General features: G+C 35.5%; 1 protein-coding gene across 1 annotated transcript in view; it reads right to left on the bottom strand.

Moving 5' to 3' along the window:
- Positions 1 to 15468, bottom strand: part of THSD7B (thrombospondin type 1 domain containing 7B) — a 735307-nt gene that overhangs the window by 170310 nt on the left and 549529 nt on the right. The window contains exon 14 of the mRNA XM_025430666.3: positions 14587 to 14765. Coding sequence (XP_025286451.1) covers positions 14587 to 14765 — 179 coding nt within the window. The remainder of the gene's footprint in view (positions 1 to 14586; positions 14766 to 15468) is intronic.

Below are 15468 nucleotides of genomic sequence, written 5' to 3'. Positions count from 1 at the left end.
GCTTTTCCATAACTCCTAGAAATGGTATTCTAGATGGGCTATAAAGTAGTTAATCAGAATAAATTAAAATTTGTACTTAGCACTAAAATGTAAATTAATTGTAGGTTTTCTCTCAAATCTAACCATTTTAAACATCTGGTATATATATTTTAGTGCTTCATTCACTCTAATGGTGATAATTTTAGCAAGTTGTTAAAACTACTTTTCACTTCCTCATCATAGCAGTTCAAGGGATGCAGCTAATGTGTCAGCATCGAAGCATCTCTTACATACTCATTAGAGAAACAACCAGTCAGTCCTCTTTGGTTCATCATAAAGTAAAATAGAGCAGAACGTTATCATCTGCCCACTGCCAACCAGAAAATGAAACCGCTGGCCTTACTGTGAAGAAAGTTTAAAGTTTCCAAGAATCAAGGGCATTGAGTACAGAAAATTAATCTTTTCCCTGCCATGTTTTATACTTCTGAATATCAATTTTCACCAGCTGTGATAGTTTCTTTTGTAACATCTGCTAGAGAGTGGAAAAGATGCACAGCGATTGTATTTAAGCATAGCAATGCTTTTTTCTTGATGATTAAGGCCAACAGAATTATGGGAAACTCATGACTTGCAAATGATATAAATTATATAAAGATTGAAAATGCTCATAACTTACTTTTAATTAAGTAATAAGCCAGAGCAGATTTTTCAGTAGTTTTGAGTAATGTGCATTGCAAATGACAGGCAATAATTCATGCAAAGAGGATCATATATTGAGTTCAAGATGTTCATATTTCATTTTTACACTCCAAAGCTGTTTCAATTCAGTTTTTCTCTTAGATCTTTGCTATCCCTATTTTGCACTAAACAGCCAACTTGACCAGTTGTTTCCCTGGAATTATTCAGTATTTTACTCAATTGTCTTTCTTTCTTTCTTTTTCTTTTCTTTCTTTCTTTCTTTCTTTCTTTCTTTCTTCTTTCTTTCTTTCTTTCTTTTCTTCTTTCTTTCTTTCTTTCTTTTCTTTCTTTCTTCTTTCTTTCTTTCTTTCTTTCTTTCTTTCTTTTTCTTTTTTTTTTTTTCCAATTGTCTTTCTGATTTGGTTTTCTAGATACATAGGACTTTAGCCCTAATGCTTACAACTCTGGGGTGAGAGTAAAGATAAAATCCAGATAGGTCTTGATTCACATCATCAAATGTTCCACTTTCATAAATGATTTTCCCTGGACTTTACTGAACTTGCCATTTGTTCAGCTTCATATAGACATAGCTTTAGTCACTACATGTAGAAATTCACCATTTTTTTTAAAGTGGACAAATATAAAGTTAGCAATTCAGTTTTCAACAAAAATGGTGCATGGATATACCGCTTATGTGATGTGAAGTCTGCTTATTTATTACATGGACTGAGGCACTGGAATGTTTGTTATGCCAAATAACTTGCAAATTAGAATGATGCCCTTCCAAGAAAGAAAGAAAGAAAGAAAAAGAGAGAAAGAGAGAGAGAGAGAGAAAGGGAAAGGGAAAGGAAAAGAAAGGAAAGAAAAAAGAAAAAAAAGATAAAAGAAAAAAGAAAAAAGAAAAAGGAAAAAAGAAAAAAGAAAAGAAAAGGAAAGAAAAGTCAGTCAGTCATAGAAGAGTCAAGGCAATTCAGGCAATTCATATCCTCACAGGGTAAGTTTTTTTCTTCACACAAAAGAGACTTGCAGATACTTGTTTAAAAACTTTTTTTTCCAAAAACACCAAAAAACCAAAAAAACATTTTTCCATATCAATATAAGGCTCAAAATGTTACTTAAAATTGTGCCTTATCAAATTAAATGTTAAAAAGAGTAAAATTAAGAGTATACAGTGGGCATTTTAGTTCACTCCTCAAAATATATTCCATCCCAGGTGATTCTCTAGTTTCAAAAAGAGCTCCTCAACTGCTATACACTAGCTTCTCAAGGTGTAATCTGCAGACCCAGAGCTTTGCCCCACTCTGGGAGCTTGTTAAAACCACAGTCTCTTATCCTCTTCCCCCCAGACCTACTCAGTCAGAGCCTGCATTCTAGCAAGATATGTCATATAATTCACATGTACATTAAAGCATTGCCCTGCCACATCAGTGTCCCTTAAGTGGATTTAAGATGTGCTTGAGACATTGAGTCTAGGATCTCAGACCATTCACTCTTGCCATAGACAGCTTTAAACACATATTCTAGTTTGCCAGATAAGCATTACTGATTGTGCCATGAAATTAAAAAAATAATAATAATAAAAGTTTGGAAAGTTCTTGATTGAGCTAATCAAGTCATCTCATGACTCCTTCCAGAGATGGCTTAGGAGTGAACACAAAATCCAACTTCAGCCAAGGAAGCATGAGGTAGTCTTTCAGGGGAATGAGGGAGGCTCTGGGAAAATTTTGTTGTTCGTAAGTTCCCTCAAAGAGACACTCTCTTATTTTTCTGGTTGTTACTGCATCAGGAAGCTATGCCTGAAACTGCTGATGGCAGTCTTCCTAAAATCCTGAGGATGAAATCAATATCAAAGATGACAAAGCAGAGAGATTGAGAGCAACTATATTCTTGAAAATAGTGCTGAGCCACAGAACCAACCAGTCTATATCACCACTAGATTTCTTATTACATGAGATAATATATTTATTTTTTCAGCCAATTTGGGTTGAGCTTTCCATTAGTTGCAAATCATCTTAATATAGAAAAGGAATGGATATTTTTGCTGATTGGGTCCAAATTGCTTCATGCATTTTTAAAGGTAAAGCAGCTCTGATACCATAAGCATCTAGAGTATTATCTCTAATTCCAACCTATCCAACCATTCACTTGAGCTTCCAGGAATGCAAGTTCCCAGTGGAAACTGAACAGGGGTGTTGTAATGAGTATAGATGAGATCTCCTTATGGCATAGCATTTATGCTCAGTGTTTACCAAATGAATGAATGATGGCACAGGTGCACAGAATTAAAGTTGCCTTTCAAAACATTTATAATTACCTTGAGTTCCATTTTATTTTTACCTCATCTCTTTCTGAAAGCTACCAGGGCTCATTAAAAAAATTACTGTTGCTAAGAAGTCCCTATCAACATCATACACTTAGGTAATCTTACCTGCTACATTTCTCTAGGTCTCCTCCCAGTGTCCCTAGTTATACGGCATATATTTGAATAATTCAAAGTAAAGCATACTAACTACCATATCGTATCACTCCAAACCATGGGTCTGTCCAGTATCTTATGTTTTTCTGCATATTCAGGGGTATTTGCACAGTCAGTAGGTAAGTCCCCTTATGCCTAAGGAAAAGGGAGTTGCTGGAGGCCATATGTTCATTTAAATCATCTCCCTGAAGAGGTTTCTTCCTCATGGTGAAGGTGATTCTCCCCTTTAATGGTACAGGGAGATTCACTGTCGGAATAGTGTTGCAGAATGAGGTCACAGTGTCCCCTTACTTGTTTTCCTAGAGAATAGTGAATATGTAGTATACACCTGTGTCACTGATATTTCTTACTGCACTTTCACCATGAATATACCAACTTCCTGGCCCTTTAGGTGTGAAAAAAAAACTTGGGCATAGGTTTTGCAAGTCTCCTAGAGTTCCCAGAAAGCTTCAGTTTTGGTGGCTGCCATGGTTTCTGGCTTAATAACACACCTCTTACTGGTTTTTACCCTCCCTGGAGTACTTCTTATTTTCTTCCCTAGTGGTGCTCCCTGCACTTGAGAAATATAATTCTTATTTTTGAATCCTGTCTGAAGTCTGCTTCTGGGAGAACCTAATCTAAAACCTCATCATCACTTTTTAAGGTGCTCATCCAGTACCAGGGAGTATACCTGTTTTAGGGGTAGCATTGAGAGACAGCCAAAAATTAAAATCAAAAGGAAATCAAGTAGTAAGAAAAGGAGAACCAAGGAGAGGTAAATGGAAGAAGCGTGGGTAAATAGGTGGTCAGGTAAGACACTCTTAGAAAGTGAATTTGAGCAAAGATTTAAAAATATATATATATATATAAAACTATGCACTTATCACAATGTCTTTTTAAATGAACAAAATGTAAACTTTTGGATCTGCAGTGACTTAAATACAATTGTGTTCCCTTGCTCCAAAACAGAGCAAAGCAATAGCAATTTCACTCTGTGTTATTACCATTCTAGTTTATGACACATGGAACCTGCTGGCCTCCATTTGACATACAGGGCATTGGAGAGTCGGCACAACTCAAACTTCTTCCCTAATATTGCTACTCAAATCAATTTACCTTCAGATCCAAGGGTGACAAGATTGTTGTCTATTAGGATGGAAGATGGCTTTGGACAACCCTTCTGCTATTAGAGAATATTCTTTGGAGGCAGACTTTGCAATTGGATCTGTACTTTCATGCTTTCAGCACAGGTAATAAGCAGTGTCCCTTACCTTGCCATCTAAGAGAAAGATTTCTCTCAGGGAAGATAGTGACAACTCCAAATGGCCTTGGGCAGTCTATATTTAAATAGCAGTGGAGCAGGACTTTATTTTTTTTTTAAAGATTTTATTTATTTATTTATTTATTTATTTATTTATTTATTTATTTATTTATTTATTTATGAGAGACACAGAAAGGAGAGAGAGAGAGAGAGAGGCAGGCAGAGACACAGGCAGAGGGAGAAGCAGGCTCCATGCAAGGTGCCTGACGTGGGACTCGAACTGGGATCTCCAGGATCACACCCTGGGATGGCGCTAAACCACTGAGGCCCCCCCCCCCCCCCCCGACTCCGGGCTGCCCTGGAGCAGGACTTTAATCCAATGTGGAGGGAATTTGATGAATAGCTTCCAGAAAGAAGGCAACAGAGTAAATCCAAATATCTAACATCATTAAAGAGTGGTGAGTGTTTGGTGACTTGCAAATTGAAAGTCAATTTTTGTTAAAAGACAGCATGTTAGACAACCACTTGATTTATATGATCAGCCTTAAAAGGTGAGATTCTCACTCTCTATGAGAAAGCCTGTATGAGTGCTGTTGAGGAGCCAGCAATAGAGAAGTGGCTCTTTCCTCCTGACTCTTAAGCAGCTTCCCCGGCCTGAGGGTCTTGCTAACTTGAAAGGGATTCTGAACTCAGAGACATGTGTTTCAGGCAAGATCATTAAATGTCTTATTAACTATATTACGTAGTTTGCACTTTATCCTGAAGGTAACAAGAGACCCATTAAAACTTTTATGTATGGGCAGATCTGTGATTTAGGAAGTTCACAGTGGCTGCTGTGTAAGGAATGGGGTGTAGGGGTGGTGGGGGTGGATTAGAGACAGAGGAAATATAATGCTTATAATGGTTGTTTAGAAAAGAGGTGAGCAGAACTTGGCCAGGAGGCACTGCTTGTACACTTGTTCTCTTTGGGAAGGCAGATGTGACTCTAGGGTAGACACCAGTCACAGATATGCCTTGAGAGAACACGTGCTGAGATAAACATTTAATGTATCTATATGACTTCCACACCACTTTTCATGATGCCAGACAGGTCATATTCCAGGTCATTATCTAGAAGTCTATAGTATCTCTGTTTAGGACAATCTGAGATAATTTACAAGTTAAAAAGAAATGCCATATTTCTGAAGTTGAATTTATATTCATATCCTATGACAGGAATTCTACTCTTAGGTATGTACTCAATAGAAATGCACACATATGAGCACCACAAGATGTGTATAGGGATGATCATGGCAGTGTTATTTCTAATAGCTCCAAATGTCCAACCATCAACAATAAAAATAGGTAAGATGGGTGAACACAGTAATGTGGATATACATAAAGACATAACAGAGCAATGAAAATGAAATATTAGCACAAATCACAACATGGATAAATATCACAAACATGATGAGAAGGAAAAGGCAGGCACAAGGAGTACATAGTGCAAAATTGATTTATGTCAAGTTTTCAAGTTTTTTTTTTTTAATGATAAACTATAGTGAAGTGGCAAAGTATACCTATTAAAGTATACCACCTAAAATATGCCTCTTTTTGGCATATTGATTCTTTTAATCTAGTTATTTTTAAGAAACTGCAAGCACAGGAGAAGCTGTGAAAACCAAGTAGAAGTTAGCCTGTTATAAGAGATATTTACATGTATAAAGAAAACCTCCATTTGTAAGGATACCTCCCTCTCTGTACCAGGAAAGGGGGTATGACTCAATCTCTAGAAACTCTTATCAATAGAGAAAGCAACAACTTAAAATATGCATAACAACCTTACTTGTGTTTACTGTGTTTTCTCTGTAACCTGCCATGACTCACTCCCCAATCCCAACATCTTCTTTGTCTTTAGTTGAAGATGGTATTTAAGGTGATGACTTCTGGCCATCTGGAAATCAGGGAGTTATTCAGTATCCCTGGGTCACTTCCATGCATACAAGACGTATATTGTTATTAAACTTTTGTTTTTGTCCTGTTAATCTGTCCCATGTGATTTTAATTCTTAGACCAGCCAGAAGAATCTTGAAGGATAAAATAAAAAAAATTTTCCTCCCCAATAATAGTGTTGGAAATCTGAATAGTAGTTCTATTTGGTGAGAGGAAGGTGGTAATAAGAAAGATGGAGCAAAAGGGGGACATCTGAGATATTGATAACTGAAAATTCACAGAGCTTTACTCATAACGATTTGGCTTATCTTTCTGTTATACTCCTTAACAAAAATATTTATAAAAATAAGGATGTAAAGAATCACAAATTCATAAGGAATTAGTCACAAATATACGTAAAGCTATGTTCCTTTCCGCCACTAAAAAAATGCAGTGCTGAACAGGATGTTTAGAAATAAAATAAATTAGGTTTCCCATACAGGAAGCAGTGATAGCAGCTTTTACAATGTATCTAATCTGAGTTATTACAACGAAAATGTTTGACTACAAATGTTCAAGTAGCTAAATGCAAAAAGAGAAGCGATAAATGCATAAATTAGTTCTAGCAATATGGTATAGCTGAAAGCAAATGGAGTTGGAAACACAAATTATGTGTTAAAAGAATAAAGTGTTAAAGGAAAAAGAATCTTACCTAACATTTTTCAAGCACCTACTATATGCCCAACAACGAGATAGAAAGTTTGTGTTTTCATTTTATATTCATACAGTAATTTTATGAAGGTGTTGGCATTATTATGCCCATTTGACAGATTATGAAATTGAGACTCAGGTTAAATAATTCTCTCCTGTTCCCACAGCTAAGAGATGACAGGGCAGCATTTGATCTCGATGTCATTGACTCTTAACCTCTTCTATGTATCAGTGGGTGGATTTGGGCAAGTCATTACACCTCTGTAAGCCTCAGTCTCCTCTTCTGTCAAGTGGGAGGGTCCTCCCAGATCTGCTTTGAGTATCAAACAAATAGTTGTGTTCATTGTTTAGCTTAGAAAGGGCAGCCTGAGTCAACTGCAAAGAAAATCTTTTCCAGAGCTGAACTCAGCAGAAAAGGTAGCCTCAGTGGCAAGAATCTCAATTCTGGCAGCGTTTACCAACTTCCCTGATCTGAAGAGCCAGCAAAACCAAACCGTTGTTAACAAATACACATTCCTGGACCCGCTGTAACTGTGCAGGCCACAGTCTCCAGAGCAGGGTCTGGGGAAACCGTCTTTATATCACTCTCCACCCCCATGGTGATTATTCTGTTATGATCAATAAAAGTTATGAAACAATGAACTCTGGATTTCAAAATATTTAAATAAGCTTCTCTGAGAAACTATATTTATCCTGACTCTTAAGTCATGTAGAAAAAAATAAATCATGATTTCACTAATGCTTTCCTGTAGGGATCTATTACAGGATCCAGGTAACTTGCTTTCTGGTAACAATATTGGCATAAAGCTTAAAAAATCTAAACGGGATAAACTTCAATTCATAGGTGAGTCCTGAGGATCTAATATACAGCACAGTGATTATAATCAACAATACTGTAAGCTTCAAAGTTGCTAAGAGACTAGGTCTTAATTGTTCTCACCACAAAAAGGAAATGATAACTACGTGACATGGGAGATGTGTTAGTTAGCGCCTTGATAATCACATTTCAATATATAAATGTATCAAATTGGTACACAGTACATCTTAGGCTTATATAATGTTAAATGTCAAATTATATCTCAAAGAGCTAGAGAATTAGTATGCCATTAAAATTTTACTTTCAAGTAGATATTCAGCAAGTTTTTTAAAGGTGTTACACTCCCATCATTTCAATTTAATTTTATAAAAAGTATGTTTATAAAATCAAATCTTGAGGTTAAAGTCAAAACCACATTCTTTCAATACCTGAAAAAAAGAGAGAAACTTCCACTCTGTATTTAAGGCTTTAGGACAGAATGATTCAAGAAGGATATGAAAAGTAGGATATGCCACTATTTTTCTAGAAAAATACTTGAGAACTGCTACTTTAAGTACTTGGTTAAGAAGATAGTTTTATAAAATTGTAAACATAGATGATGTGATTTCCTACTGAAGCTGATGTTATCCAATGTAATATTTCAGGACTTCAGGAGTTAAGGGACCAAGGATAATATGAGGTATGGGAACATAGTGAAAGTGTTACGAAGACCAAATTTGACAAAATTTGCTTGCTTCATAGCTCTATGGCTGTCCCTAGCCAGTCCTAGTGTTTCTGCCTAGAGACAGTATAGGGGCTAAGGGCAGGCTGCCCCAAGATGGGCTACTTTGCCATGAAAATTACTGTAAGCTGAAAGCAATCAAGACCCTACAGGCTCAAGAGAACTTCACAGAAGAACCTAAATTGGAGGTCTTTCTCAGAATAAGTATTATTCTCAGAGATTAATTTTATTGGAGTGACTCATCTATAAAGCAGGGCAAACATCTAATTACCAAACATCCGCTCTTCTTATCACCCTGTGAATTTCATTCCTTTCCTCTAAAGTCCCAGACTACAGTCCCCCTTTCCCTTAGTTCAGAATGACATGCATACCTCATATTGCCTATCTTTGGGATTTCCATGTCTGTGTGGATTCCCCGTACATGCAGTACTAAATTTGATTTTCTCTTGTTAATCTCCCTCAAATGAATTCCATTCTTAGTCCAGCTAGAAGGACCCTTGAAGAGGAAATGAATTCTTGCTCCCTGACAATAGCATTAGGAACATTTACTAAGCCAGTTTAATAAAGACCATTCTAGAGGTACATAAGATCATCTTGAATAAGAATTAAAAGTGATTTTGAGTACTTGCAGAGTAGCAATACCCAATATTAAACACAGTAAAATTCAAGACAGTGGACAACAGGTATAAGAAAATTGCTTTCATGAGTGATTTTGGCAGCTCTCAAGAAAAATGATCAAAGTTCCAAAACATTTTAATAAGCCTGAGAGCTATTACTTTGGAATGATCAAGAATAGTTTATGTGTAGACACAAATGTCCAGGGGTGGGGGAAGAGAAATTTCTTAAGAAAAACAATTTTTCTTGGGAGACGGTGACAGGGCAAGAACAGAAAAGAAAAATTGCATCCCTTCTGAGCTCTACTCAGCTCAATTAGTGAGCTATCAAGCCTTTGGGGTTGGCACACAGACATAAAGGATAAACAAAAGGAAAAGCACTAGACCCTAGGAGCTAGATTGTGCTGCTTCTGGGATGGAGTGTAGTGTACTTAGGTTTTGGAATAACTACTACTGTGTTGGAGAGAGATGAAATCTTCTAGGAGTATCTGCCCTATTGAATCCTCCCAAGTAACCCTGAGGAAAGAATCACTGTGCTTCCCTTAATTCTATGGCATATGATATTTCATACTTAAAATCTTATCAAAGGTGCAAAAACCAACACCCCTCCCCACACAAGAATGGTATACCTGAATGTACTTAATCATGGATAAGCCTGGGCTGTCTTCAATATTAATGCTTGAGAACAGGACTTCTTACTGCATTACAGTCTGGGTCTCCTGCCAAAGTACTAAGTCCAAAGTGAGCAGGACACTGCCAGGAATGATTTGGACTAGCCTAGAATGAGTGATAGTTCTGCTGGTGGAAAAGAAGCAAAAAGCCAAAACTGGTTAACTCAAATTAAAGCTTAAGCGTAGCCATATTTTTCTGGGTAAACCGGCATTCAGATAGAGTGACAGTTCCCACCGTAATATGCTACTATTAATGTAGTATCGAATGAGCATAAGCTGTTTCTCTTTAGCAACCTTTTTTTTTTTTCTTTTTTTCATCCAAAAGCCTCTTCTAAGGAAGAAACATTCATGCTAAAATATTTTTATGTATCTTTGGGAAGAAAGTATTTTTAAAAACATTATTGGGGACCCCAGGTGGCTCAGCGGTTTAGAGCTGCCTTCAGCCCAGGGCTTGATCCTGGAGACCTGGGATCGAGTTATGATCCTGGAGACCTGGGATCGAGTCCCACATTGGGCTCCCTGTATAGAGCCTGCTTCTCCCTCTGCCTGTGTCTCTGCCTCTCTCTCTCTCTGTCTCTCATGAATAAATAAATAAAATCTTCAAAAGACAAAAACAAAAACATTACTACCCTGCTATGAAAAATAAAATGCATCATATTCATTTCCAATTTTAGACCATTTCTCTTTTAGGGAAAAGACACAACTTTAAAATAGCAATTGTTTCTAAAAAACACACATATTCAATTTATATACTCTCATTCAGTTGCGAACTTAATCAAAACTCTTTCAAAAATGTATTTAAGTAGACAGCATACATTTTTTAAGAGTATAGGTAATGAATCTCAATGTATGATTTTTTTCCACATCTACACTGTGAACACACAAGATTTGCAACCTATAAACAAAGGATTATTTTCTAGAACTCTTGTCTTCAGTCATATGAAGAACTCATAAGGGGAAATATAAGTCCAACAGAGCTTTAATGTCCCTATATTTAAGCTTCTATTAAGGAGAAGTTCAAAAGAAAAAAAAAAGCAAAAATAAACAGTATAAATAATCTACTCAAAATATTATAGGCTGTGAAAAAATTAAAATGTATTATGTATTTTATTATGCAAAGGAGAGTCAAGGGCATCAGCCAACTGACCTGATAATCCAATAAACTGTTTAGAAGTTTTCTGCCTTGATAAGAGTTTTGGGTAAACTGTATGCCAGAGCTACTTAGCATCACAAATATACTTAGCAGAAAGCTATTCAAGTATTGCCGTCATTTTGGCACTTCTAGAGAAAAAGCTATCACATTGATAGGTTTGGGTTTAAAAGAGAGGCTTTTTATGAGAGATTATAAAAATTGATTCCACTAACAGGTTCAGAACAGTTTATGAGCTTGTGTATATAACACCAACCTCCCCCCACACACACACACACTTTTTTTTTTTTTTTTTTTTTTTTTTAAATCACTGAATTAGATTTCAATGGGCAGTCAACATCCAGGAGTTTTCAGACAAATCCTGAAAGACTTTTGGGGTAATAATAGTTTGGAGGTTACTTTTTTCTTCCAGAAGGACTAATGTTTTTGAGGATTTGAATGACACATCAGAGCACAGGAGACCAGGGTTCTAACATTTTTTCTATGGAACTAACCACCCACTCCTCCAGAGAAAAGGCTTCTTTTAAAATAAAGCATCTAGTATATGTAATCTGACAATACACAAGGTAGTTCACTAAAGGCTGGAATGAGTTACAAAAGTAGAAAGACTTTGTCTTCAAAAGACCTCTCGTCCTAAAGAGAAACGGAGAAGAATGAATAAGCATATGTAGGTATACTGACATTTACGTAGGCATATATGTTATATATACACACACACAAGTTGTATATATGTTTACAGATACACTTATGGACAATATATTTAGCTCAATCTGACATATACAGAATTTTCCTCTTGTACAGGTACTAAAGATATGTGCCTCTCTTACTGTTAAAATGTGGTTATATATTTTTCTAAGCTCTTACTTATGTGAATGGAACAGAGAACATTAACCTGGTTCTAAAAATAGGAAAAAATAAATTTAAACCTGAGAACCAATTGGAAAGGAGACAAATAACCTAAGGCCAGTAGTAAAATTTAACTTTACAAACAAGCCTCAGTGGGTGTACCTTTAACTGGATCACAGCTTATAGAAACAAATAGCAATCTTTTCTAAAGAAGACTTGCGGTAAATAATGTAAGCTGGGGAATATTTCCTCAATAATGAAAATTCCTGTCAACCCAATTTTTTTCAGTTAAGAAAATATGGATAACTTTAAACAGATTTCCATATAGTATGTAATGTGCACACACACACACATACATACACACACAGGGGCTGCTATTGGATTTAAGAACAAATATATAATGAAGTCAGCAAAGATAGCTTTCCACAAATCTTAAGGTAAAAGTGTGCCTACTTTGAAAAAGGAATTTCTCTAAGTAGAATTCTGTCTAAATTTAGAATTTTTTTTACAATAAAATTTACTATTTACAATAGTATTTTACAATAGTATTCTCCTTATAAATAAGAGGGAAGCCTTATTACTTAATGCCCCTATCAATTAACTTATGTTAAAATACAAAGTATGGATTAGGGTGAAGTTTTTCCAATTTAAGTTGAATTAAGCCACACACGTGCTAGACATCTGAAACCTCATTATAGCAGTATATATACCACAGTAAATTTGAGTTCTCATTAAATCCTAGGATTCGTTTCAAAGCATAAACAAATGTCTCTGGAATGCCAAAATTCCCTTCTTGAACTCAAGAGTTAGAAATACCTCTTGCAGACGGCCCCATCCTCACATAATTTTCACTGATGGAAATTATCTAAGTTATCCTTAAAAGTTGGGCTTATTTTTTTTTTTTTTTAGCTTGTACTACTTCTGAAGGTTACCAGTTTTATACGTCAATCAAGCATTTTCAAAAAAGTTTCCTTTAAGTCACAACAGCTTGACAAGTATCTTCATCTTCTTTATACTCTCAAATTTGATAGACACACTTCTACACATTTGCCTTTGCATACTGAAAATAGTCTTCAATGAAGTCTGCACTCCAAAGAAGTCCCTTTAATCCCTTGCTAATTTCCTATTTCATATAATTAGCATATTAAAAACTGGTGTTTAGCATAATTGTTATTAAGGTTTAGCTTTCATTGAAGATTTTGAGAAAGAATAAGAATTACCATGCATTGTTTATAAATTCTTAGCAGTGATTTTCCATTTTAAATGCCTAGAAAATCCTCTAGGGAGGGTCAAATAGTCCTCAGACATAGAAGTCACTTGAAAATCTTCCTTGTAATCATAAAACTGTCTTATATATTTCTTTGTACTAAAGTAAGGCTTATCTCTTAGACCACCTCTGCTTTGTCTACTTCCCTCCTGTTTTTATTAATCATATCTTAATCTTCCCTTCACCAAACTACTATATCTGTGGTGTTTAGGGGGTTTCTTTGCTTGTTTTTGCAACCTCTATGTTGATTTTATGATCCTCTGCCTTGTCTTTCCCCATAGGTTTGCATTAGCTTTGAGAGAAGAAACTATGATCACTATTTTACCATAAAACCTTAAAAAAAGAAAACACTCTGCCATCTTAGAACAGAAATATTCCTTGGTGGAATGGTAATTTTTCACTTTTCAATGAGCTATGGGTCTTTTAACAAAACTTTAGGGGAAAAAAAATAGGTCGAGATACTGGCCTTAATTGACACCTGATATCTTGTGTCATGTGTTTGTATGCTTTTCAAATTAATTAAGAATAGACACATGGATTTCCCTTCCATTCAACAACCTGTATAGAAAATCTAATCAAAAGGAGGTATCATAGTGCAGAAATAAATAGAATTATAATAGATGCCTATGCAGCTATTCTGTTCAAATATCTGCAGGATCACACTTTTCACAGCTTTAAAAATAAGGAATTTTCAACTATCATCAATTTATGCTCTATCTATTCAATTGATTAAAAAAATACATATTGGTCCTAATCTGATAGCCACTATGTAATCATGGGAGAAATTTGTGGTCTTTATTATGATTCTTAACTAAATCTTCAGCTCTGTTACATAGGAAAAGCCAACTAACAAGATCTAACAAAAGTTTGCCTGGGATGGTAATTTTATTAGACATCTATCTATATGGAAGGGTATCCTTCAGGGTTCCATTTATGAAAATGGCTTTGACTTTGGGGAAATAGGTAGAGAAATAGGTCAGAAAAGATATGAAAAACCGGAAACTTTGGTGTTGTTGAGAAGAAAAAATTTAGATGAAGAGTTTGGTGATGGAAAATAGTATTCCATTTTTAGAATACATGGATGAAACTACTAACTCTACTTATCACCGTAAAGTACTAGACATTCTTCCTACATTAGTATTTATATATTTTTAATACTTAAATATATGTATTTATATGTATAAATATATATATACAAACAAATTACTTTTATAATATGAATAATCAAATTACACTTCAAGACCATATAAAATCAGTTGGATTATTTCTTGTAAACATTATTATTGCTAGTAACACCAAGTTGGTCTCTGCATTACGTAGGAGTGGGCAAGGTTTCTATTACTAACTCTGTTATATTACTTTATGTCCTCTTAACCCTTCTTCTGAGCTTGTGATGACTTTTTATGAGCTACTTGTAACAAGACAATGACTTCAATTTCCATGAGAAATAATCAAGTGGGTAATTTTTTTTTTCAATTTTTTTGTTGTTGCTTCATACACTTTACCTGATTCTTGAGATCCAGTCTGGGACATGGGCGACCCCCATTGTAAGGTTTTTCTTTTAGCCATTTGGACCGAATTCTCACTCCAATCCCACAAGATGAACTGCAAGACCCCCAACTAGACCAGTCGCTTAACTTGCAATCAAAAGGGCATGGGATGACACATTCTTCTTGAATATAACCTGAAAGAAAAAGATTTATGTAAAGGGAGGAAAGCCTAATCAAAATGTACTGATCGAATTTACTTATTTACAGAAAGTAAATAATTACAGCTCAGATTTTTCAACAATGTCACTGCAATGGCTTCAGTGATTTTTCTGTTCAAATAAACAAAGATTTTAAGAGACAGGTACAAATTGTTAGGTTTGCATTCCAAATTTGTGCCATCTAACACTTTATAGCCAATTCTGTGAAGGAAGAGCAAAGTAGTTAGTCCTGCTTTCTGTTAGGAAGAAATAGTGTTTCAAAGCTAATGATGGCACTATCTCCCCTCATTGAGCCTTGGGTTCTATATAATTCTCACAATTCTCCATGTGGGACAGAGTGTATAGGAGAGTCCATCTCTATTAGTATCTGATCTGCAAGGCTTTCACTAAGAGAGCTCTTGATTCTCACTTTATGGCTTGGAGGTGGAAGAAGTACAGAGTGGACCAAAAATTAGGAAGAACAGGATATTATTTACCAACTACGGGAAGAATGAAAGATTGCATGATGAGATTATACTGGAATCAAGAGGCATGGGTAGACATGTACAGGCAGATGTTCTAGCTTTACCTAGACTTACACCTAATCCCAGTCCACTTCTTGCTATAGTCTTTCTCCGGATGATCTCATAATTTAACTATTACCTTTACTAATTATTACCAAATACATATTTCCTATGTT

Source organism: Canis lupus, chromosome 19, assembly GCF_003254725.2.
Source record: "Canis lupus dingo isolate Sandy chromosome 19, ASM325472v2, whole genome shotgun sequence".
Classification (NCBI taxonomy): domain Eukaryota; kingdom Metazoa; phylum Chordata; class Mammalia; order Carnivora; family Canidae; genus Canis; species Canis lupus.
This window is presented reverse-complemented; position numbering and strand designations above follow the sequence as displayed.